Source organism: Mustela nivalis (genome assembly GCF_964662115.1).
Source record: "Mustela nivalis genome assembly, chromosome: 2".
Classification (NCBI taxonomy): Eukaryota; Metazoa; Chordata; class Mammalia; order Carnivora; family Mustelidae; genus Mustela; species Mustela nivalis.
Window position 1 is genome coordinate 78,413,174 of NC_139021.1, and position 26,065 is coordinate 78,439,238.

Here is a 26,065-nt window from a genome sequence, read left to right on the forward strand (position 1 = left end):
CAAATTAAAAGAAACAAGAAAATCAAGTACATTCTGGAAACCTTAGGTAGACTGCTGTCTGTTTTAGCAAGGAATACTGAGACCTATAGGGAAGAGCCTCATGTATGTACAGGCCAGGAGCCACACACACAATAAAGGATTCTTAACACTGTGCTTTCCTAATTGCAACTGTGGGAGGGATAAGGGTTTTTCTCTTGGGAGCACCAAGTCTCAATATGGAATGGCAAAGATATTTATGTCAAAGTAAATAATCTACCAAATATACACATAAACATTCTGAAATAAATAAGTGCATAGTGGGGAGTTAGGTCAGAAGGATAACTTTTGGTAAACACTGAATTATATGCTTCAAAGCTTTACATTTCATCCTAATCATATTCGTCAAATAATTTTACAAAAAAAAACAAAACCAAAAACAATGCCAATTGCCAAGTACATATATTAGTCTCCTGAAAACATGCTATGCTATACTGGGAGTCATTTCTAAATTGGGTATTTCCCTCTTTCAAGCTAGACAATAGAGAGAGCCTCGTGCATTAGTAACATAGTATGTGCATTTACACACTAGAAGATTATTCCCCAAAGCAGAGGACACCATATGGATGCATGGATGAAAGTGGATTTTCTTCTCTTTTTGGAGGGTTTATCTTTTTTTTTGCAGTGTGTGCAATAAATGGTCACTTATTTTAATCCATTTTCACAAAGTGATGCCCTACTAGAACATAAACATTTACCTACTATAGAACACTGAACAAATCTTCAGTTAGAGTGTTATAAACTAACAATGTGTTAACGGACATCACAGGCCCATTTTTAAGAATTTCAAAAAATCCAAACTTCTAAATCCATGTTATAATTAAAATTCAACTCTAAATTAATATTAGCCAATAATATTTATTTGTACATATATATATGTATATATACCTCGTTATTAATGTCAAAGACTCCTTCTTGGATTTTCTCATAAATTTCTTTTGCTGTATTAATAAATGCCTGAAATATAAAGTAAAGAAATTGATTCAAATTATTTAAAATCACAACAGTAAAAGAACATTATGTAAAAACTCTGTAGAATTTCATTATGTTCCATGTAAGAAAATCAACCAATATAATACAGCATGTTAATTAATAAAGGACAAAAACCATGTGATCACTTCAACAGAGGCAGAAGAAGCATTTAACAAAATCCAATAACCTTTCATGATAAAAACACTCAACAAGATAGGATTAGGAGGGAACTTCCTCAACAGCATCTATGAAAAACTTACAGCTATCATCATACCAAGTGGTGAAGACCGAAAGCTTCCTTAAAGATCAAGAACAAGGCAAGGATGTATACGAATGTTCATTATCAGCAGCAAAAGCCAAAAAGTGGAAACAACATAAATGTTAATCTACTGATGAGTAAAAAGCAAAAGGTGGTATAACCTTACAATGCAATTATTACTCAGCCATAAAAAAAAAGTGAAGTACTCATTCATACTATAATGTGGATGAATCTTGAAAACATTACGCTAAAAGAAACCAGATGTAAAAAAAAACCAACATAGCATGATTCCATTTATTGAAATGTCCAGAAAAGGTCAATCCATAGAAAGAGATTATCGGTTGCCAAGGATTAGGGAAACGGGGAGTGACTGATAATGCAGTATGGGGTTTCTTTTGGGGTGATAAAAAGGTTCCTGAGTCAGATATTGGTGATGGTTGAACAACTCTGTGAATATACTAAAACCTACTGATGTGTATTCTTTAAAATAACGGTAAATTTTATGGCATATGAACTATATCCCAAAAGAAAAATTCATCAGTGGAGGGGGCAGGCAGGGATACCAGACATAAGAAAAAAAGATGTCAGTTTGATACAGTGCATGAACTTCCATGCTGAAACGAGGTTACTCTTAGAGACCACTGTTCCATACACGATCCTTTTCACCAGGGCAATGTATTACTTAATATACAGTTTAAAGAATCAAAGGATGCTTATGATAAAGAGATAAAAAGCAGCTCAATTTTTATGCTGTGTTGAATGAAGTTTCACCCTTTTCCCATGTAGCATACTACTAAACTGACCCAAAAAAAAAAAAAAAAATCAGTGTTAAAACACTGATCAAATTAAGCCTCTAAACACCAAATGAATCCACAAGGATTCTCTACGTAAAACAGTAAGCTATTAGGGGGCACCTGGCTCAGTCAGGAGAGCATGTGACTCTTGATCTTGGGTTTGTGAGGTCTAGCCCCACGGTGACGGTAAAGATTACTAAAAACACAAACAGGGGCGCCTGGGTGGCTCAGTGGTTTGGGCCGCTGCCTTCAGCTCGGGTCGTGATCTCAGGGTCCTGGGATCGAGCCCCACATCGGGCTCCCTGCTCCGCAGGAAGCCTGCTTCCCTCTCTCTCTCTTTCTCTCTCTGCCTGCCTCTCTGCCTACTTGTGATCTCCGTCTGTCAAATAAATAAAATAAAATAAAATTAAATTAAAAAAAACACAAACAAATACAAATAAATTTTGAGATGTTTTATACGAATAGTGCCAGTGTTACCGAAGGTGTTCATAAATTCATGTTCTAAACTATCTCATCTGAGAAAGCACAGATAACAGCATTCATTTTCTAAGTTGGGCCCCTTCAGCAAGCGTTCTCTGAAAATTCATAAAAGAAGGCAATTCTCTGCTAGCATGACCACAGATTTAAGTCCAAATTTATAAAGTAAACAGGTTCATGGAAAGGAACCAATCCTACTTTTCATCTTTTCCACACTGGAAACATTTCTTGGCTGAACTTGCCACCGGAGCTTTTGTTTCCTAATTAACAGGACTGATATGTTTTCACCTTTAAAGGCCTTACAGCTCCCCAGAGTAATCAATCTACCGCAGCTCAATTACTGCACCAAGAACACACCAGTCGGCAGTGGAGACGTGAGTGACTACGGCAGGGGCGCAGAGATATGAATATGCATAAACTCTAAGTGGCTGATCGAATCATCAGAGAGGGTCATGAGAATTTGCAGCAAAATAATGAGAAGAATTAATCACTGCAGATTCACAAGGCACTTAGGAAGCGAGTGCGCTTTTCGTGTGCACTGGAGTTACAGTGAAGGAAAAACTGGCTTCCAGCCAACTCCGAATTGATTCACATTCCTCAAAATTGAAGTTACCCTTATAAATAAAGGGAAACTTAACTTTATTTCCAATAATATGTCAATTACGGTTGATGGTCTCAGAACCCGGACTAACTAAATATTGAAGTCAACAGATTCATAGATTCACAGGGCTCGAAATCCTTAAAGGGGCCCCTGCATGTATACATCTCCCTAGAACATCAGACAGAACTACAAGATCCCATAAAGGAGTTACAACTTCATATAAACAAGCATTTTTTTTTTTTAATTTTTATTTATTTGACAGTGAGAAAGACAGAGAGCATAAGCAGGGGGAGCGGCAGGCAGGCAGGCAGAGAGGGAAAAGCAGGCTCCCCACTGAGCAGGGAGCTGATGTGGAGCTCAGTCCAGGGACTCCAGGATCATGACCTGAGCTGAAGGTAGACGCTTAATGACTGAGCCACCCAGGCGTCCCTAAACAAGAGTCTGTATTATAAAAGACACTAAATGTGCCAATTTATGTACAAAAATGGACATTTTTGCGGAACTGTTGATGAATCATTTTAAAAACTGGCTCAAGAAAGCTATGCGATATTAAGATTTTTAAGTCACTACTAATTTTGTAGTCCTGAATAGTACTTAATATTTAAGTACCTTTAAGAACAGTTGTACTCAATGGACTTAAGATGTATTTTATATCTGGGGTGCCTGGGTGGCTCAGTCGCTAAGCATCTGCCTTTGGCTCAGGTCATGATCCCAGGGTCCTGGGATCAAGGCCCATATCAGGCTCCCTACTCCAAGGGAAGCCTGTTTCTCCCTCTCCCACTCCCCCTGTTTGTGTTCCCTCTCTCGCTGTCTCTCTGTCATATAAATAAATTTTAAAATCTTACAAAAAAAAAAAAGGATGTATTTTATATCAGAATGACATGTGATTAATTTCATTACAAATTGAAATATATAAATAGTTATATTTCCTTTCATAATTCTCATCATCTCAATGAAATAGTCTTTTTTTTTTTTAAATTTGTTTATTTGTCAGAGAGAGAGAGCACACAGGCAGACAGAGAGGCAGGCAGAGGCAGAGGGAGAAGTAGGCTCCCCGCTGAGCAAGGAGCCTGACACGGGGCTCGATCCCAGGACCCTAAGATCATGACCCGAGCCGAAGGCAGAGGCCCAACCTACTGAGCCACCCAGGTGCCCCATGAAATAGTCTTTGGACAATGCTACATTTACTTGCCTTCCAACTAATGATTATATACTGAAAATACTGAAATAAAATATCTTCTACTCCATTGGGCATATTAAAAAGATAATAGTATATAAACAGGTTGTTTTGTTTACATGATGGCAAGATTAATTATATTTAAAATGTATTATTAAGTGACTTATTATCAATCTTAATGAGGCCTTAGTTTAAAGGCCGATGTGACAAATGCAGAAATTATTTCACATGTTTTAAAAGCCTGTGGCTATCGACTGAAACTGTTGAATCCCCAAATACAATGAACATTAAACAAATATTGTTAAGGCTTATTAGAGATGAGATGAAACTTCTAAGAGAAGAGTCTTGGGTGTTAGAAACAGTATCTGTCCCTCAGAGCTGCAAGCATTTCAAGAACTCAGAAGGGTAAGAGATACCTCTTACAATAACTGGCTAGAATTTTAATTGCTCATTTCACTCAAGTCACTAAAAAGCAATCCCCACATATATTTTTCAAGGTTGCAATATAACGACATGAAACACCTCTAGAACACACAGACAACAATGAAGAAATGAGCAACAATTTAACTAGATACCACAAAGCCTTACACTAAAGCTCTCCTGTTTTCATAGGACAGTCTGAACTTGAAATTCCTTCCAGTTCTAAATGTAATTTAAACCAGTTTCACTTCTTCTATTTTCCAGGCTATAGAAACAATTTTTGAGGAGGGGGTAGGATAAAGAAAAGAGGAAGCACACCTGGGTGGCTCTTATGGTTAAAGCATCTGCCTTCGGCTCAGGTCATGATCCCAGAGTCCTGAGACTGAGTCCTGCATCGGGCTCTCTCTCTGCTCAGCAGGGGAGCCTGCTTCTCCCTCTGCCTGCCATCCCCCCCACTGGTGCTCTTTCTCTCTGACAAATAAATAAATAAAATCTTAGGGGGGGAAAAAAAAAAAAGAAAAGGGAAGCATGCATGAGGGCATGTCTGTGAGTGGTAGGCGGGGATGAACCCAAGCAGTATTAGGGGCAGAGGCAATGGGGGAGCCTGCATACGGCAGCAGGTGTGGGGACAGCAAACTTGGGGACATCTCAGAGCTCCTCATGGAAGAGTACAAGTGCTAATGACGATGGTCCATGTCATTAAGGAGAGAGGCTGCAACCCAGTAAATTAATCTACCTTGAACACTTATTTATTATCAGAAAAATGAAGCAAGTTGATGGCACACCTACAGAAAATTTTTAGCATTAGTTAAATACTGTCAAAGCATGACAACCTAAAGATCCCTCTTTTTTGCCACATAAATCAGAACTGTAAGCAAGAACACTGTACACTTCTATATTCCACCAATACAATCAAATCTGAATATTAATAGGTTACAGAATAGGAAAAAACATTTGCTGAGAAACCGATGTCAGAAGATTTCATTATTCACACTGTGGAACAAACAGTATCTAGGCAGATCCACAATTATGAAGTAGAAATAGATGTCTGTGTAGCCAACTTAATTTGTGAGCCTCTTGCTTTCCCATGCAGGACTGCACTCCAGGATCAGAGAGGCCTGACTCTCTTCATTTTACCATTAGCTCTCCCCTTTGCCCTACTTTGATGAACTGTCACGGTCAGTTCTTTACCTTCATTAGCCATTAATTGCCCTCTATCTCAGACACTAATCTTTCAGCCCCTGGCATTAATAATACCTAAATTTAAGTCCATTTTCAGTGACTTCCCTAGCAAAAATTAAAATAAACATAACCACAAAATGCATCATAATTCTAAGAAATATTCAACACACTAGCTGACGCCGATCTTGCCAGGTGTCATTCACCCAGTGGCAGCTGTTAAATTGTTACCTTAGACTCAGTACTTCCCTGGTCCTATGGAAGATAATAGGGAAGAGGAGGATAGTTCCTATTGTTGCTGAACTGAAACAATTCAGTTGGGAGAATCTAAGAACAAGGGCTTAAATCTCCGTTGAAGATGCAGGAAAATGACACTTTCTGCACTGACAGAGGGAGAATGTGTGCAGGGCAGGACTGAGGCAGGTCTAGATGTAGGCCAAGGACATCAAATGCTTCAGGGGCATTCCTTCACAGCCAATGAGAGAGAACAGAGGCGGAGGCAAACACAGAACAAAGTTTCATTTTTATTATAGTTTAACAGTTTTTAAAGCAAAATACTGAAGACTGTCGACAATAAAGTAAAAAGATTTGTTATTTCTTTATGTCACATGCTGCCACCTGGTGGCAAGAGAAAAACTATACCATCTGATAGGTAAGAATTCAAAACAAATCAAAGTATCTTAGTTTCACTGAAACATCCTGAACAAGGGTATGCCCGGATGGCTCAGTTGGTAGAGCATGTGGCTCCTGATCAAAAGGTTGTGAGTTCAAACCCCATGCTGGGTGAAGAGACTGCATAAAAGTAAGTCTTTAAATAAATAAACATCTTAAATGACAGCAAAATATGCTGTGCAATCAGTTGATTCTTCAGTTTTTTTCTTAGAACTAGGGAATGTGAGGTAACTAAAATGTTTAATTTTCTTCTCAATTCCTAATCAATGCTATGAACATTACAGGTGTCCATGTGATGATGCTAATAATAACCAATATTTACCATGCTAAGTAATTTGCACAGGTTTTCATGATTTCTGAAAGAAATTCAAAATACATGTAAAACTAAGGAAATTAACTTTAATTTGCTTTCATCTGCTTCCAAGAAGATCTGTGGGATGACATTCTCCCTATACTATTAGCAGAATGGCCAAGGGTAGAGCTCTAGAACCAGACTGTCTAGGTTCTAACTCTAGCACCACCTCTTACTAGATGTGTTGCTTTGGACGCACTGCTTACTGTCTCTGTAGCATGAGGATACTGATGATATTAATGCCTACTTCACAGAATCGTTGGGAGGATGAACGTGTAGAGCACTGAGAATGGTGCTTGGCAAGTAGTAAGCACTCATGGCTTGTTAGCCTTCAGCATCATAAATGTGTGAGTGCGATGATGTGTGGGGAGCAACAGAGAAGAACGTACACATGTGAAATGCGAATGTGTCCTGAAACACAGCAGAGTAAAGGAGAGAAATGGTGATCAAGATCAAGGGATATCTGGGAGGCTCAGCTGGTTAAGTGTCTGCCTTCAGCTTAGGTCATGAATCCTGAGTCCCGGGATAGAACCCCACACTAGGCTCCCTGCTCAGCAGGGAGTCTGCTTCTCCCTCTGCTCCTCATCCCGCTTGTGCTGTCTCTCACTCTCCCTCTCAAATAAATAAAATCTTTAAAAAAAGAAAGGTAAAAAAATGGTTATCTCCATTCTTCAGTGAATTAAAGCATCTTGATTTTTAAAAAATGAACATTAAAAAGATAAATTAACAACATACAACATGTACAGTGAGCCCTGAAAATACAGTAAGATAAGGCTTAAATGTTATGCAAAGACAGGGAGGTCATGTGAAAGGAACATCAGACTAGAACTCAAGATTAGGCAGTTTAAACACAAACTCCTTCAAATTCTGTGGCTTTAAAACGTTCTGAGTCTATCTCATTTAGTTTCAGTAAGAAACTAAAGATACATACAACATCCAATACAATAAATAGCTTTCAAATTGTATTTCATGGACACCTTGTAGGGCATGATGGAGAAGGAGGGAGAGCCCAGTGAAAGGAGAATGAAACTGCTCTTTCCCCTCATCTTCATGGCATCCCACTCTGCTTTTCTTTCACACGGCTTCCTGTGTTTCATTAGAAGAAAGAGGTCCACTGCTAAATCTGGTCTATAGTAACTCTCACTTTATAGACAGGACTGAGCTGCAGAAGAAGAAATGATCTGTCCCAGACCACACATAGCTGCAGCAGAAGCAAGACACTCTGCCACATTTACCTTCCCTTTATCAGGATCACTTATCTTTAACACAGCTTAAAGGAATTTTCTTTTATTTTATGTGTTCATTTTATTCTATAATGAATTTATAAGGATGCAAGGGTGGCAACACAGAGACCAGTAGAGAGTCTAAAACAATAATCCAGATAAGAAATGAAGGCCCGACAAATTAACTGTGGCAACAAGAATGGAAAGCAAGATCAAACTTAGTATCTACTTTGGAAAAATTAACAGGACTTGGTAAATAACAGGGAAAGAATGGTGAGGTATTTAAGGGTGACTCTACTTTTGGCTAAAATGCCTGACATGGAAGGGTATGCTATGAATTGAGATAAATAAAATAGGAGGGGACACGTGGGTGGCTCAGTCAGTTAAGCGTCCAACTCTTTGCTTTAGGCTCAGGCCATGATCTCAGGGTTGTGAGATCGAGCCCTGTGTTGGGCCCCATGGTCATTGGGGAGTATGACTCTCTCTCTTCCTCTCCCCCTCCCTCTGCTAATACTCGCTCTCTAAAACAAACCAATAAATCTTTAAGAAAAATAAAAAGGAAAAAAATCAGGTTTCAAGGAGAGAATGAAGAGTTTATTTTAGACACACAGAATTCTAATGCTTATATCAGATACAGGTGGAAAGTCTTGGCAGCTGGTGATCTAGATAATTGTGTGCTTATAGGACTATGCACTATAAGTGCATGAGTATGTCAGTGTATGATATGCACACATTAGCAGGACTTTCTCCAAGAATGTTTAGCTCCCTTAGTTCAGTAAAGAAAGCGGATGCAAATTTCAAAGTTAGTTTGGCTTGTATGATCCAAGTTCTGCTGGGTGATGGCCAAGTAAGGGGTAGAGAAACAGATGATGGTCAGCCAAATCTTCCTATTAGGATCTATGTATTTATTAAACACTCCTCCAAGGATGCTGGAAACCTGATAGAGACAGGTCAAATTTCCAGTGAAAAAGTCGTGTGGTACCCTTGACACTGAGAATAGGGTTAAGGGACAAGAACGCTTCAGTTTATACCACATTTCAGTTTTACAGAAATATCTGTTCCACCACTTATAATACAGCCCAAGGCAAGTAAGATGTCCTCTCAACACAAATTAAATTTGGAGGTACTGGGACAGGACACAAACATTAACAAGGGGCCTTGAAATTGGGTGTTTTTGGTTACCAAGTCATGTGCTTTCCCTAGACATAGAAATTCACCAACCCTGTCAGATGGCTTGGCAAGCTACTGCAATCTGTCTTAGGGCTAGTTAGTTGACTATGCTTTCTGCTATTATCTTGGCTGTATCTATCATTTATTTATTTATGCTTAGATTTTGAGACAGAGAGAGCATGAGAGAGAGGCACACGCATGAGCACACAAGGGAGACGTGTGGAAGGAGAAACAGACTCTCCACCAAGCAGGGAGCCCGATGCGGGACGTGATCCCAGGACCCCAGAATCATGAGCTGAGCTGAAGGCAGACGATTAACTATGTCAACCAGGTGCCCTTGGTTCTATCTTTCAGTACTTCAGCAGCTAAGCCAGGAACTTTTTTCAATAGATTTTTTCAACAGTTTGAGATATTTTAAAGATTTTTTAAAAATTTCTTTATTTATTCAAGTCATCTCTACAGCCAACATGGGGCTCGAACACATGACTCCAAGATGAAGACTCAGTCACATGCTCTTCCAATTGAGCCAGTCAGGTGCCCCTCAAGATTTTAAGCAATCTCTACACCCAGCATGGAGCTCAAATTCACAGCCCTGAGTTCAAGAATCGAGTGCTCCACTGACTGAGCCAGCCACGAACCCAAAGAGTTTAAGACTTTTTAAAAGCTATTTTAAATTACTAGACTTTTGCCTCAACATTGTTTGATGTTTATATATTTTTCTGGTTTCCTATAAGTAAAATTGATGCACACAGAGCAAAATAACCCATCAAATGGCTGAGAGAGTGAGAATATCTGATAAGGAGACAACTGTTAAACAAATGGCAAGTTTAATCGCAATTCACACCACAATCATCTTTAGTCCCTAGAGAGAATATAATACTATGGGTTTTGGTAATGTACAACTCTGAGAAAACTGAATTTTCTTAGGAAGAAAGATAGGGAAGGACATAGACACAGACACACTTCCTTTATATATCTATTTATATATTTATATATAAACTAAAAAATATATATTTAAATATATATTTATACATAAATATATATTTATATACATTAAACATATTTATATATACATTTATATATATTTATAAATATATATAAATAAAACTATACACACAGTTACATATATAATTATAATACAATAATACATCACTTCTGAGGCATTTTGAAATCTTCATGAAGTTAGCATGAGGCTTTTGGGAAGGGGTATTTTTCCTAGCCTGCTATAATCTCTGTGACATTTATTTATTCCTGGGTCTAAAAAAAAAAATCTTTTCAAACTACCAAGACCCTAGGTAGCTACTGAAAGAAGTTCCTATCAAAGGAGAAGGCAATTTGTTCTGGGATTTCAAAAATCTCCTGGGTTTTAGAATGCTTAGAGCAAAGAAGGTTTAAGACAGAATTCCATCTACATATTAACAAGTGAGACCAAAGCATGAAAGATTAAGACTGAAGGAAAAAGGACAAGATTGAAGTAATTAAATAAATACTTCACCATCCAAACATTTATTATCTACTATACAGGGGAGAAACTGTGCTAGGTGCTGGGAATGCAGAGATGAAAAGATAGTCTGTGTTTTCAAGGAATGTTGCCCTTACGTTGAACCAACATGAAAAACAACAATCATGATAGAGTGCTAAGATAAATTCATGCTCAGGAAGATACAAGAATGAACACAAAGAAAAGAGCACATAATTGCTGACTATGTGGGCATGTGCCTGGTGCTGGTGGTGGAGGGGGCAGGGAAGGTGTGTTGTATGTCATGGCATTCCAAGAGGAGGTATGAGACTTTGTTATATCCTTGAACGATCAGGTAGGAAGGGCATCTCAAGGGTAAAGAACACTTTCTGTGGAAGCAGGCTGAGAGAGTACCACCCAGCTGGTAAGCTCTTAGTAGAATACAGAGAGCACACTGTATGGAGCTGACCAATAAAGGGACTTGTCTTCCAAGCTAATGAGCTTGATTCTGAAGCTGTGGGGAGCCCACTACACATCGGGTTAGTAAAACTGGGGAGTGACATTCAATTTTCATTCTAAACATCTCAGAGGCAACAATGTAGAGGATTGAAAAATTAAGACAGGTAATCCAATAGCAATGAGAGAAGAGAGCAACTTGGGAAGATATTTCACAGGTAGAAATAACAAGACACAAGTGGAAAGCAATATATATTCACTGAATAAATGACTATATGTAGGGTCAGGGAAAAAGAAACACTTCAAGACATAGGCTACTGAAGATTCAAATACCCAAAGGAACTGGTTCAGGCAAGAACAGAGAAGTATTTGTTAGAACAGGCAATTAGGAGGTCCAGGGTAACTTTGGCCATGGCAGAGGAAGTTGACCTGTGAACTGAGGTGTGAAAAAGAATGAGGAAATGGAGATGGGAGTTTACAAGAAGATAGAAGAGAACATATCCAGAACTGGGAATGACAGGTTTTTGTTTTTAAAATGATTGAAACTTGATTATTTAATTATATGCTGAGAGCCAAGAATCACTAGAGAAGGAGAGGATGAATTCGTTTGAAGGAATGTTTCTATGGAACAGAAAAAGAGAGTAGCCTTCCAGTTTCTTCCGTTAGTTAACAGAGCTGAAGGAACTCCACAGTCTGTGCCCTCCTCAGAGCCCAGCCCTAGGAGCAGCAGCATCTGCAACACTAGACAGCAGGTTCCAAATGCAAGCTTTCAGGCCACACCCCTGACCTACGAAATCAGAATCTGCATTTTTAACAGGATTCCTAGGTGATCTGAGCACACATTAATGTTTGAGAAGCACAGCTCTAAATACAACTGATTTTGGGGGGGAGGGATTGTTCCTATTATTTATTTTTAAAGTAAGCTCTCCATCCAATGTGGGGCTGGAACTCATGACCCCAAGATCAAGAGTCATATTCTCCATTGAAAGAGCCAGACAGGTCCATTCATTTTTCAAATATTAAATATCCCCTACCCCAATTCCATTTTTGGAAGGAGAATGGTTAAATCACACTGGGAAATCTCTGGGTTAAATAAAAAGTGAACAAGCTTCTTAACAGGAGTTCCTCAGAAACTAATAAACTACTGGGAATTCTGGTTTTCCTACAAAGGGGGATACATACCAGCTCCTCCTAAACACGTTTTTCATGAAACCTTATGCAGAGGTGACAATTTTATTCTATTATTTTATTTTAAATATTTATTTATTTATTTATTTGACAGAGAGAGAGAGAGAGAGAGAGAGAGAGAGATCACAAGTAGGCAGAGAGGCAGGCAGAGAGGAGGAAGCAGGCTCCCTGCCAAGCAGAGAGCCTGATGCAGGGCTCAATCCCAGGACCCTGGGATCATGACCTGAGCTGAAGGCAGAGGCTCAACCCACTGAGCCACCCAGGCAACCCCTCTATTTTTTAATTTTTTAAAAAGATTTTATTTGAGAGAGAGAGAGCACAAGCAGGGGGAGCGACAGAGGGAGAAGGAGAAGCAGACTCTCTGCTGAGCAGGGAGCCTAATGAAGCACCCGATCCCAGGACCCTGGGGATCAAGACCCCAGCTGAAGGCAGACACTTAACCAACTGAGCCACCCAGGCACCTCTAGAGGTGATCATTTTAATTAATGCTCCTTTTTTTTTATAAAGATTTTTATTTATTTACTTGATAGACAGAGAGAGATCACAAGTAGGCAGAGAGGCAGGCAGAGAGAGAGGGGGAAGCAGGCTCCCCGCTGAGCAGAGAGCCCGATGTGGGGCTCGATCCCAGGACCCTGAGATCATAGTCTTTACTACTGCTATTCTCTACTGTGTGGTGCAACGGAAAGGGGATAACGTACGTGAAAGAACTCTGACAACATGCCATACAAATATACAACTGCATTGTTTCAGGTACCTGGCATGTTTTAATCACCTGAAAATTCTTCTGAAATACATTTTCCACTTATGAGACACTCTTTTATTTTTTTTTTAAGATTTTATTTATTTATTTGACAGAGAGAGATGACAAGTAGGCAGAGAGGCAGGCAGAGAGAGAAAGGAGGAAGCAGGCTCCCCGCTGAGCAGAAAGCCCGATGTGGGACTCAATCCCAGGACCCTGAGATCATGACCTGAGCCGAAGGCAGCGGCTTAACCCACTGAGCCACCCAGGCGCCCGAGACACTCTTTTAAATGCTGACACCACAAGTGTGGAGCCAACATCACTGGATTCCAGTCACAGAAGGAGTTTCCTGTAATCTTCATACCAACTCCTCAGTTTGTCACAGGTTAGACGACAGAGGCCAGATTTTCCTGGGACACTGCAGAGTAGGACACTCAACAAAGCTGTGGTTCTAGAATGCACTACCAGCCGGTAGCATCTTACGAGGTGTTTCCCTGAGGAGCCAGACAGTTACCAGGTACACACAGTATCTTGAGTGTCCTCAATGACCTTCAGGTCTCAGTTGACAAGAGAAGCCAAAACTAATATTCAAAAATATTTACTGCTGGTCACATAGCTGATTCTTATTTTCTTATCAGCAAAATCTTTAGTAAAATGGAAGTCAAGGGGACTTTTTTTTGTCAGAAATAGAGATTAAACTCATTTTCCTAAAAAAAAAAAAAAAAAAAAAGCTACAATGGATTTCCTAAAAATCCATTTCCTAAAAAATATCATTTTCCTCATTTCACTATAAATGCTCTGTATACTCAGCATAAATATTACTTGAATAAATGACAGGCAACTAAATGGGTTTTCCCCTCCATATGCTAGGAACTCAGATGTAGGAGTATAGTATCCAAATATCATATTTTAAAAAATCAGTACTAGAAACTGAAAATTCAGAGTTAGGCTCTGGTCTCCTATTACTATGGAAAATACCATATAGACAAGACTATTTTGGTTGAATTTGGCTTTCTGATTTAATTGACATTTAGGAGATGAACTCTGGGGTGTATTTCTACTATCACAGATATGGGTGTACTTCCTCAGTGAATAACAAAAAGGATAAATGATAATAGCACATCTAGAACTATTCCAAGTTGTGTAAGAGTGACTAAAATCCACTTCATGGGAAGAATGAATTCCCTTATTATAATCTGTAACTCAGAAATTATAACTTAAAGTTTAGAAATCAAAATACTTAAACATAATATCTGTATACTATAGCAGTTTGCTAATAGAGGTTTTACATGGAAAAGCGTTCTATATTTGTGTATAGCTAATGTTTACGTGTGTGGTAATAATCTTATATGACTTTATAAACAGTAGATCTTAGTCTGAGGAATTCTTACCTTTGTAAGTCATTTCTTGTTTAGGCAGACTAAGGTATTTTATTTTTATACTCTCTAAAAAATATTCTGAAAAATAATCTTTTTTGAGCAGGGGAAGGGCAGAGGGAAAGGGAGAGAGAACCCCAAGCAGACTCATGCCAGGAATGGAGCCTGATGTGACACTCAAATCTCACGACCCTGAGATCGTGTCCAGAGCCAAAATCAAGTCAGATGCTTAACTGACTGAGTCAGCCAGGCCCCCCCCCCCCCAAAATACTGGAAAGTACAGTCTTGGTGTCATTTTAGATTTAAGATCCCAGTTGAAGAACAGCAGCATAAATTTGGGCAAGAGGAAAACAACTGGAATGGGAGAGGGCAGAGTTAAGGAAAATAAAAAGTTCAAGGTATTGAAGTAGAGCATTGAATGATGGTGTTAATAGTGGCTGCCGTGGAAGGAGGTCAGGAGTGATTAGGGATAGAATGAACCTGGATCCAGGTATCAAATCATCAGGAAGATGCTGAAAACACCTGAGGATACTCACTGCAGAACTCACAGGTCAGAGACAGCCCACCAAACAGAAGCAGGAGTGGTGTCACTTCCTAAGAGCACTCTGTCCTCACTTTCTTCCTGATTGTCATTGAACTAAAACACTTTTTAAAAAAGATTTTATTTACTTATTTTAGAGTGAGCGAGCATGTTTATGGGGGGATGGGGAGTTGAGGGAAAGGGAGAGAGAGAATCTCAGCAGAGTCTGCACTGAGCTTGAAGCCTGATGGCTTGATCTTACCACCCTGAGATCATGATCTGAGTTGAAATCGAGAGTCAGATGCTCAAATCAACTGAGCCATGCAGGTGGCTCTGAAATAAAGCATTTTTAAAAAACAATTTTATTTATTTGAGAGAGAAAGAGAGAGAGAGAGAACACAAGTGAGTGAGAAGAAGCATGTGTTAGGGAGAGGGATGGGCAGAAGAACAAGCAGAATCCCCAAGCTGGTAGCCCACTTTGGGGCTTGATTCCAGGGTCCTGGGATCATGACCTGAGCTGAAGGCAGATGCTTAACCGACGGAGGCACCCAGGCGCCCCTATATAAAGCATTTTTAAGATCATCATACACCATCCCACGCACTTCTAAATGAATAAAGAGGACACGTGTATGACACAGAGCTGTTGGTGCTTCACTTCACTGATTTTAACTGTATCCTATTACTCTGGCTCAGTGTTTTGCAACCTCAATACTACTGATATTTATATCACGTAATTCTTTGTTGTGGGCTATCCTATGCATTTTTCTCTAACACCAGTTTGGCTGTTCTTCCCCTCAAAAGATCTCTCATGGATGAAATCATTAAACAGAATAGTAAATCAACAGATCCACAGATTAATAGTAAACTTACTTTCAGCAACAACTCAACTAAGGTCAGAAAAATGCTGTCATCTTATGCTGCAAATTAACCAACCTCTTCCAGGGAAGTACAAGAGTTAAAAATGTCATGGTCTCTACTTGCATGACAGTAATTAGATCTTGACTAAAATATAAAAATAGATTACAGCATAACAGCAAAAGTCAACAGGTCTGGTTATAAACAGAAAGGAATCATCATACTACCAGGTTTAACCTTAATAAACAACGATGTAGTTTTAAATTTAAAAAAAAACTTTTCTTCTTAATTTTTCTAAAAGATTTTATTTATTTATTTGACAGAGAGACGGACACACACAGTGAGACAGGGAACATAAGCACGGGGAGTGGGAGAGGGAAAAGCAGGATCCTTACTGAAAAGGGAGCCTGATGTGGAGCTCGATGTCAGCATCCTGGGATCATTATCTAAGCCGAATGCGAACGCTTAACTGACCTGGCCACCCAGATACCCCTGGGTTTAAATTTCTAAAAGAACTTTTAGTCAAATGGTCCATGATTAGGACACTGGCTCTCTATAAATCTTTCTATCTTTTAACATACAGTAGTCCCCCTTATCCGCGGTTCCGCTTTCCATGGTTTCTATTATCCTCGGTCAACCATATTCCAGAAATAGATGATCCTCCTTTTGATGTACAATCAGGTCAAGAGCAGCTTAACGCTATATCACAATGCCTATGTCACGCCCCGCACGTCATCTTATATCACAGACAACGTACCAGATTGCATCATCACCAAGGTGAGTATAGTATAGGACGACATTTTCAGAAACCATATTCACAAAACTTTTATTGTGGTATATTATTATAATTGCTATCAATTAAGTTATTGTTATTAATCTCTTACTATGCCTAATTTATGAATTAAACTTTCACTGGTATATATGTATAGAAACAGATATGTTATATATGTATTATATATATAGTGTTTTATATATAGTTCCATATAGGGTTTGGTGCCACCTGCAGTTTCAGACATCTACCGTGGGTCCTGGAACATATCCCCCCATAGATAAGGAGAAACGACTGTAATTCTCTTTTATTTTATATTTTAAAAAATGGCCTTTAAGAGACTATGTGATAGTCTTTCAATGCAGGGGTTTCCCAAGTTCTTCTCTATGTATTACAATTCAAGACTGGCTAGGAATTGAGTAACTCTCATAGATTACAAAAAGGGGATAATGGGGGTGGCTCAGTCTGTTGAGTGTCCAAATTTTCATTTCATGTCAGGTCATGATCTCAGGGGCATGGGATCAACACCTATGCTGGGCTCTGTGCTCAGTTCGCCCGAGATTCCCTCTCCTCCCCCTTCTGTCCCTCCTACTAGCGCACGCACTCTCTCTCAAATAAATTTAAACAAAGTAAGAGGGGAGATAATGACCTTCTGTGAGCTGCCCAAAAATCAACTACCACTCTCACTGGGTGAGTAGGATGTGTTATTAGGATAGCTATCTTACTCTTTTATCTCCTAACATGATCCACTCTTCCAGAAATGGGTCCTCCAAGGTTAAGCGGTAAGCTGACAATAATTTCCTGTCTGAGCTCAGAGCCTAAGGTTCTACCCACTGTCCTGAACTGCCTCTCTCGCAGAGGAAGGCAATGATAAGACACAGTACTTAGAACAAATTTCCCTGAAATTCATTTCTGTGTGCTCCAATGCCAAGTCTAAGTCACTAAGAACCTCTAGACCCTGTAAAACTAGCATATTTATCTCCCGTGTTTCATCATGATTCCTCTTTGGATTTAATTCTAGCAGGCTAATTTTTTTCTGAAATCCTGGAGATCGTATATTGCAATTTTATGAGCTGTATACTTTCCCACTGAGGTATTGGCACTCCTGCCACAGGCACTGGTGCAAAAGAGTACCTATCCCAAGGCAGATGCCTGATGAATGCTTAGCTCTCCTCCTTCCCTCTCCTCAAAGCAGAAACAACACCTATTAGTGTTTTCTGACCTCAAAGAAAGAAACAAGTACTTGTTTTTCAACATCAATTGAATGAAATAAAAAGGATGCCATTCATACTTGATTATCAGATATTATAAAGGAATTACTGCTAAGTTTGCTATGTATAATAATGGTATCATGGTTATATGTTTTTTAAATTATTGTCACTGAAATATTTATCGGTAAAATATTTCTGGAATTTCCTTAAAAAAAAAAACAGAGGACATAATAAAAAAAAAACATCAAAATGTCAAAATGGTGGTAACTTCTGAAGCCAGATGATGGGTATACGGGTTTACTTTTTTAAGTGGTGACAACTGTTTAAATTGATTTAAAATAGTGCCATCAACCTCACTGTGAGCTGAGCAAAATGCTTTAATACAGGTGATGTAGAAAAATAAACTAATGGAGAAAAGTATATTGTCCCTGAAATACTCATTATTTAATGACGTACTTAATTGTGTTTTAAAGTCTGACATGCACAAAGGGTCATAAATGAACTTGTTTGTTTTAAAAATACTCGGTTATTTATTAAAGTGCAAGACATCTTAATGTTTAGCCCAATTTTGGAGTTCTTCCCTCAGTTACTTTGCCCCATGTGAAACTCATTATTATCTTCTGACCAGGTCTTCCTTATTCTATATAGCTCAGGGGTCTCTTTCATGAATACTAGTATAATTTCTTCTTACTTCTGAACAATCTTACTAAGAAAGTCTATGTATGCATAATGAAAATCTGAACAGTAACTTTATTGTTAGGCATAAGCTAAAATACATAATATACAGCATAGAAGAACTTGGTTGTTGTAAAAAAAAAAATTGCTCTATGCAAAAATGTGAGAGTTCCCGAAGAGCCATACTTAAAAGATTTTTTTTTTTTTTAAGATTTTATTTAGGGACGCCTGGGTGGTTCAGTTAATTAAGCGGCTGCCTTTGGATCAGGTCATGATCCCAGCATCCTGGGATCAAGTCCCACATCAGGCTCCTTGCTCAGCAGGGAGCCTGCTTCTCCCTTTGCCTCTGCCTGCCACTCTGTCTGCCTGTGCTCACTCTGTCGGACAAATAAATAAATAAAATCTTAAAAAAATATATAAAGATTTTATTTATTTATTTGACAGAGTGAGAGACAGAGCGAGAGCAGGACACAGCAGGGGGAGTGGGAGAGGGAAAGCATGCTTCCCACCAGGCAGGGAGCCCAAAGCAGGGCTCAATTCTCAGGACCCTGGGATCATGACCTGAGCTCAAGGCAGATGCTTAATCATCTGAACCACCCAGGTGCCCCCTTAAAATAAATTATTAACTTAATAATTTGAAAAAGAAATTGTGTTTTTAATAAATTCAAAAAATATCACTTAAGCTTTTGTAACTATGCTCCTCCATATTCTCACATTTGTATTTTTTGGTAATACAATCGTGAGGCTTCTTTATCTTTTTTTATTTTTTATTTTTTAAAAGATTTTATTTATTTATTTGACAGACAGAGATCACAAGCAGGCAGAGAGGCAGGCAAAGAGTGAGAGAGGAGGAAGCAGGCTCCCGGTGGAGCAGAGAGGCTGATGTGGGGCTCCATCCCAGGACCTTGGGATCATGACCTGAGCCAAAGGCGGAGGCTTTAACCCACTGAGCCACCCAGGCACCCCTAAATCTTTATTTAAAAAAAAAAAAATTGTCACTGTGATCTTTAAGAACAGGTTAACTTTAATTAAAGTTGTTTGTATGTGGTTACTATTATTGTGTTTTGATAAAACTTTCTGAAGTAATCATAGATTTACATGCATGTTTAAGAGATAATACAAAGAGATCTTATGTAACCTTTACCTGGTTTCCTCTAATGGTAGAATCTTGGAAACGTATTGGACACTGTTAGGACACTGATATAATCAAAATGTTGATATATGATACAGAACATTTCCATTATTATAAGGATCCTTCGTGTTGGTCTTCTTTGTAAACATATCCTCTTTCCACCCTGACACCCCCTCTTAAACCTGGCTGTGACTAAGCTGTTCTCCATTTCTCTAATTCTGTCATTTAAAGGAAGTAATATAAATAGAACAATACGATATGCAATCTTTTGGGATTAACTTAATTCACTTAGCATAGATTTCTGGAGACTCATCTAGGTTGTGCATATATCAATAGTTCATCCTTTTTTTTTTCTTTTAAGATTTTATCTGACAGAGCAAGCACAAGCAGGGGGAGTGGGAGAGGCAGAAACAGGCACCCAGCTGAGCAGAGTATCCAATGTAGGACTTGATCCTAGTACCCTGGGGTCATGACCTGAGCCAAAGGCAAATGCTTAACCATCTGAGCCACCCAGGGTCCCCTAGTTCATTCCTTTTTACTGTTGAGTAGTATTCTGTACTGTGGATGTACTATTATTACTCCGTCTAATCATTCATCTGTTGAAGGACATCCAGGTTGTTTTCAGTGTTTGGCCATATTGTAAATAAAGATGCAATGAACATCTATGTACTGGTTTCTGGAAATCTTCATTTTTTGGAGATAAATGCTCAGAGGAGCAACTGCTAGAGAGCATGGTAGTTGAATGTCTAGTTTCTTTTCTTTTCTCCCTTTTCCCTCCCTCACTTCCTCCCTTCCTTCCTTCCACATTTTATTTATTTTTACTATGTAAACTCTACCCCCAATGTGGGGCTTGAACTCATGGGCCTGAGGTCAAGAGTTGCATGCTCTACTGACTGAGCCAGTCAGGCATCCCTGAAATGTACAGTTTTTAAAGAAACTGTCAAACTTTTTAGAGTGGCCCTTTCATTTTACATTCCCACCAGCAATGTGTGAGTGATCTAGTTTCTCCATATCCTTGTCAGCATTTGGTGTTGTCAAATTTTGGCGACTCTGATGGATGTATAGTGATAATTCATGGAAGTCTTAAGTTTGTATTTCCCTAACAGCTGGTTGATGTTGAGTATCTTTTCAAGTGCTTATTTGCTTATAAATCCTTTTTGATGAAATCTCTGGTCATGTCTTTTGCCTGTTTCCTAGATGGGTTGATTTCTTCTTTAAACTATTGAGTTTTGAGAGTTTTTTATTCTAGATACTAGTCCTTTGCTGGTATTTGGCTTACAAGTATTTTCTTCCAGTCTGCAGTCTTTCATCTTTTTACCAGGATCATTCACAGAGCACAAGTTATAAAAGGCAAACATCAATTTTTCCTTTTATGAATCATGATCCATAAGCATAAATGCTTTTATTGAAAAGCATGTCTATCACGACAGCCTGAAGATTTTCTCCCTTTCCCCTGCTAAAATACAAATAGCTAAATGTTTTACTTTTAACTACAGGATCTGTTTTGGGTTAGTTTTTGTATAAGGTGTGAGACTCGGGTGCCTTTACTTGTCTAGGAACATCCAATTGCTAGAGCATTTACTGAAATGGCTATCTTCCTCTGTGAGCTACTTCTATACCTCTGTTAAATCATTAGGGCATATCTGTATGGGTCTATTTATTGTTTCTCTATTCTGTCCCACTGCTGTATGTATCTATTCCTTTACCAGCATCACACAGTCTACGTGAAGGTTTGAAATCAAAGAACGATTTCCCTACTTTTTAAATTCTTTTTCAAAATGGCTTTAGTTGTTCTAGGCCCTTTGCCCCTCTATCTATATTTTAAAATAATATTGTCAAATATCTATCAAAAAATATTACTGGAACTTTGATAGGTATTGGATTAAACCTCTGGATCAATCTGTGAAGTGACATCTTTACTAGGTTGAGTACTCCAAACAATGAACATAGTATGTTTCCTCATTTATTTGTATTTTTTTTCATCAGCATTTTGCAGTTTTTAGCATATATGTCCTGTTCTGTACATGTTATTTTTAGATTTAAACCTAGGTATTTTTATTTTTGTGTGATTATAGATGGTACTGTATTTTAAATTTTGGTGTTCTTTGCTATATATAGAAATACAATAGTTTTCTTTTAAAAAGTAAGCTCTATGCCCAACATGGGGCTTCAACTCACAACCCTGAGTTCACGAGTCACATGCTCTACCAACTGGGCACCATAAATGTAAGAGATTTTTTATACATTTGTCTTGTATCCTGTAATTTTCTTGAACTCACTCATTAACTAGTTTGTTTGTGTGTGTATGTGTGTGTGTGTGTATGTGTGTAAATTCCATAGGTTTTCCCAGAGACAATCATGTCAGCCATGTCAGCCACAAATAAAAAGTTTTATTTCTTCCTTTCTGAGCTGTCTGCCTTTATTTCCCTTTCCTGCTTTATTGCACTAATTAGAACTTCCACCAATATCTTCAATAATAGTGAGAGCAGACATCCTTGCCTTGTTCCTGATCTAAGGGCTAAAAGATTTAGCCTTTATCATATGTATAATGTTAGCTGTGGTTTTGTAGATGCTTTTTAATGAGCTGAGGAAGTATTCTTTAATTCCTTTTTTTTTTTTTAAGTTTTAAAACATATGGGTATTGAATTTTGTCAAATCCTTTTTCTGCACTGATCAATCTTGACAGAGGTCTGTCAGTCTTAATATCCTTGAAAAGAAGTTTTTCATTCATTTTCTCTATCATAATTTACCTGTTTTCAATTTCACTGGTTTCTGCTCTTATCTTTATTATTCCTTTCTTCTATTTGCTTTGGGTTCCTGAGGTGGAAGCTAAGATTCTTAACTTGAGACGAGACAACTTTTATTCTATTATATGCCTTTAAAGCTATACACTTCCCTATCTGTACTGAAGTAACTGTTACCTATAATTTCTGATATGTTATAGTTTCATTTTCATTCAGTTCAATGTATTTTTAAGTTTCCTTTAAGACGTCCACTAGACACAGATTATTTAGAAGTGTGTTGTTTAGTTTCCAAGTCTTTTGGACATTTTTTTTTCCAGTTATTGCTTACTGATAACCAGATTAACAAAACTCAAAGGAGAAATAAACAAATCCATAATCATAATTGGAGGCTATTACTGATTTCTAGTTTAATTCCACTGTTTATAGTTTATTTCCAGTTTTCTACTGGTTTTTGCTTCACATATTTTGCATCTCTATTCTATTTTATATAAATAAAGTCACTCTTGCTTCTGATTAATGTTTATATGATGTAACTTTCCCAATAATTTTATTTTCAACTTGCCTGTATCATTATATTTGAAGTGAATTTCTTACAGATACCCATATAGTTGGGTCATGTTCTTTAATCCTCTCTGCCATTTTTTTTTATTCATATATTTAGATCATGTACATTTCATGTCATTTTTGCAATGTGAGGGCTTAAGTCTGTCATTCTGTTTTCTATGGCTGATTTTGGTTTTATTTTTCCTACCTTTCTGAGGGTTAATTTGAACCTTTTTAAAAATTCAATACTGATTTACCTATTGTTTATTAGTCTATCTCTTTGTATATTCTTTGGTAGTTACTCCAGGTATTGTATATATATATAATCACAGTCTACTAGTGTTGTCCTTTTACCAAATCAGGTGAAGTATAGTACCCTTAGCTCCCCTGATGGCCCTTTCTTCACCATGGTTTATGGTATTTCCTATATATACACCAAGAACACACTAGACATTATTGTTCTGCTTCATTTGTCAAACATAATTTGTAAAACTTCTACGTTTTAAGAGAAGTCTATCGTAATTATCCATACTTTATGTTACCAGTGTTCCTTCAAAGATTCTTTATCATTTCATTTGTTAGATAACTTCCATTAGCCACTGTTTTGTAGATCTGCTATTAATAAGTTCTTAGCTTTCTTTCACCCTGATAATGTCTTTTTCTTCATTCTTGAAAGTATTTTTGCTAGTTTTAGCATCCTGAAAATTATTCTCTTTCAGTTCCTGAAACTACTATGTATTTCTTTGACCTCCACTGTTTCTGATGAGAAATCTGCTGTCATTTGAATTAGTAAGTTGCTTCTTGCTGCTGTTGTAATTTTTCTTTGTCTTTAGCTTTCAGAGATTTGACCATTGACAAATTTGGGATGGTGTGGATTTGTCTGGATTTATCCTATCCTCTTAAATCTAGGTTTATGTCTTCCGCCACATTTGGCAAATTTTTGGTCATTATTTGAGTACTTTCAGAGCCATCTTCCTTCTGCTTTCCTTCTAGGAATCTGATAACACAATGTTAGAGTTTGTGTTATGGTTTCACAGGTCCCTGAGGCACTGCTCATTTTTTTTTTCCAGTCTGTCTTCTCTCTCTAGTATAGACTGAGTAATTTCTATTTTTCTATCATCCAGTTCACTATTTCTTTACTCTGTCCCTTTATTCTGCTGTTGACCCCATCCACTGAACCTTTTTTATATTAATTATATTAATTATACCTTTTTTAAATTAATTATAATTTTTATATTAATTATATTCTAAAATTTCTATCTGGTTCTTCTTACTTATACTACCTTTGCTGAGACTTTTTTTTCACTTGTTTTAAGCATGTTAATTGTTTGCTGAGGCATTTTTATGATGGTTGCTTAAACATTTTTTTAATCAGTTCTAACACCTCTGTCATCTTGCTATTAGTATCTATTGATTCCCGCCCCACCCCCCAAATTCAGTTTGAGATCTTCCTGGTTCTGGGTATGAAGAGTGATTTTCTAATGATATCTGGACATTTGGGGCACTGTGTTATGAGATTCTGGATCTAATTTAAACCTGCACTTTTGCTGGCTTTCCCTGATACCAATCCCACAGAAAAATGAGTATGGGAAACCTCATTAAAGTAAGCTAACGGTAGAAGGAGAACCATAATTTTTTCTGCCATGTTTGGGTATAATAGAATGGTTTGCTTTCCTGGTCCTTTGGCTAGAAAGTAGGCTTCTTTTTTCCCGCTGCACCTGCTGGCCTTTCTGGATTGCCAGTTTCTTTAGAACCCAATCTGAAGAAAATCAAGGGAAATCACTGATATGTCACTTTCCTCAGATCCCAAGGCCTCTAAGCTGGTCAGCCTTCTTCACTCTAACTTTCAGTCTTCTTGTAATTGTTTTACATATAATATTCAAAGTTTTAGATGTACTTGGCAGATAGGAGAGCATTCTTCTAGATGCTGAAGCCCTTTGGTTGTTGCGTTCATGTTTAATTAGTTCCTAAATCCTGTAGAGATTAAGATTCGATTTTGCTCTTTGTGGATCACAGAATGGTACTCTACCTCCTCAAAACACCTGATCATGAAATATTTTTAGCTTTCAGGTAAAATCTGATGGATGATGATATTATGTAGTGCTTGTCTATAAATCTTTTCAAAATGGAATTAGAAAAGATTATTTCTTAATATCCTTGGTTTCTGAGAAGCAAGTTAATTTACATAACTAAGTAAAGTTCCCTCATGAATGTAGGAAATTCCTGCCCAGATCAAATTTAAACAATTATTTTTATTATTAACACAAAATTTCTGTAATAAGTGCTGCTAAAACATTAATGGAATTTACTTTAGTGTTCAGCCAAATGACAACAGTAATTTGCTGTTTACAAATATATACCTACTGTTACTAGTTAAGAATAAAGAAAATGAACACAAAGGCATCAGAAACAGAACTAGAAATCTAGGATTATTTTCTAGTACTTGATGCTTTATCATCTAACTTTACAGTATTTTCTTTTCTTTTTTAATTTTATTTATTTAAGTAATCTCTACACCCTTGGCCTCAAACTCACAACCCAGAGATCAAGACTTGTATGCTCTTCTGACTGAGCTGGCCAGGAGCCCCATAGTATAAGGTTTTTTTTAAACCAAAATGTATTCAACTTTGGCCTTAGAGTTTCTTAAAATCAATAAGAAAATCAATAATAATCCATAGGATATGTTTCAGAGGTCCTGAAACCCTCACAATACATTGGCTATTATTGTTTCTAAATACAACACCTCTAATAAAGGAGTGCCTCTCTGAAACAGGCAGCTTTACCTGTCTATTTTAAGCTGAACAAAGGGGCCGAACAAATTTCTCTCTGGGTTCACTGTGCAAAGTGCAATATTACTCTTGTATGTAATTAAATTGTAATTACTGGCAACAAGAAGTAAAGCATTAATTGGTAGCTATAGGAAATGCATTAAAGAACAGTCACAGAGCACTTCATCAAGTATAGATAGGTATAATGTCATACTTTAGGAAGAATTTTTCAGTGAAAATACCAATGCTGTTGAATTACTATAGTCAATTTCTGGGTTCAGAAGTTAATTAGAAGAGC

The 26,065-nt window shown here is 37.7% G+C and overlaps 1 protein-coding gene across 1 annotated transcript in view; it reads right to left on the minus strand.

The window, feature by feature from the left end:
• RAB2A (RAB2A, member RAS oncogene family) overlaps positions 1 to 26,065 on the minus strand; it is a 90,116-nt gene that overhangs the window by 2,439 nt on the left and 61,612 nt on the right. Inside the window, exon 7 of the mRNA XM_082719377.1 lies at positions 925 to 993. Coding sequence (XP_082575503.1) covers positions 925 to 993 — 69 coding nt within the window. The remainder of the gene's footprint in view (positions 1 to 924; positions 994 to 26,065) is intronic.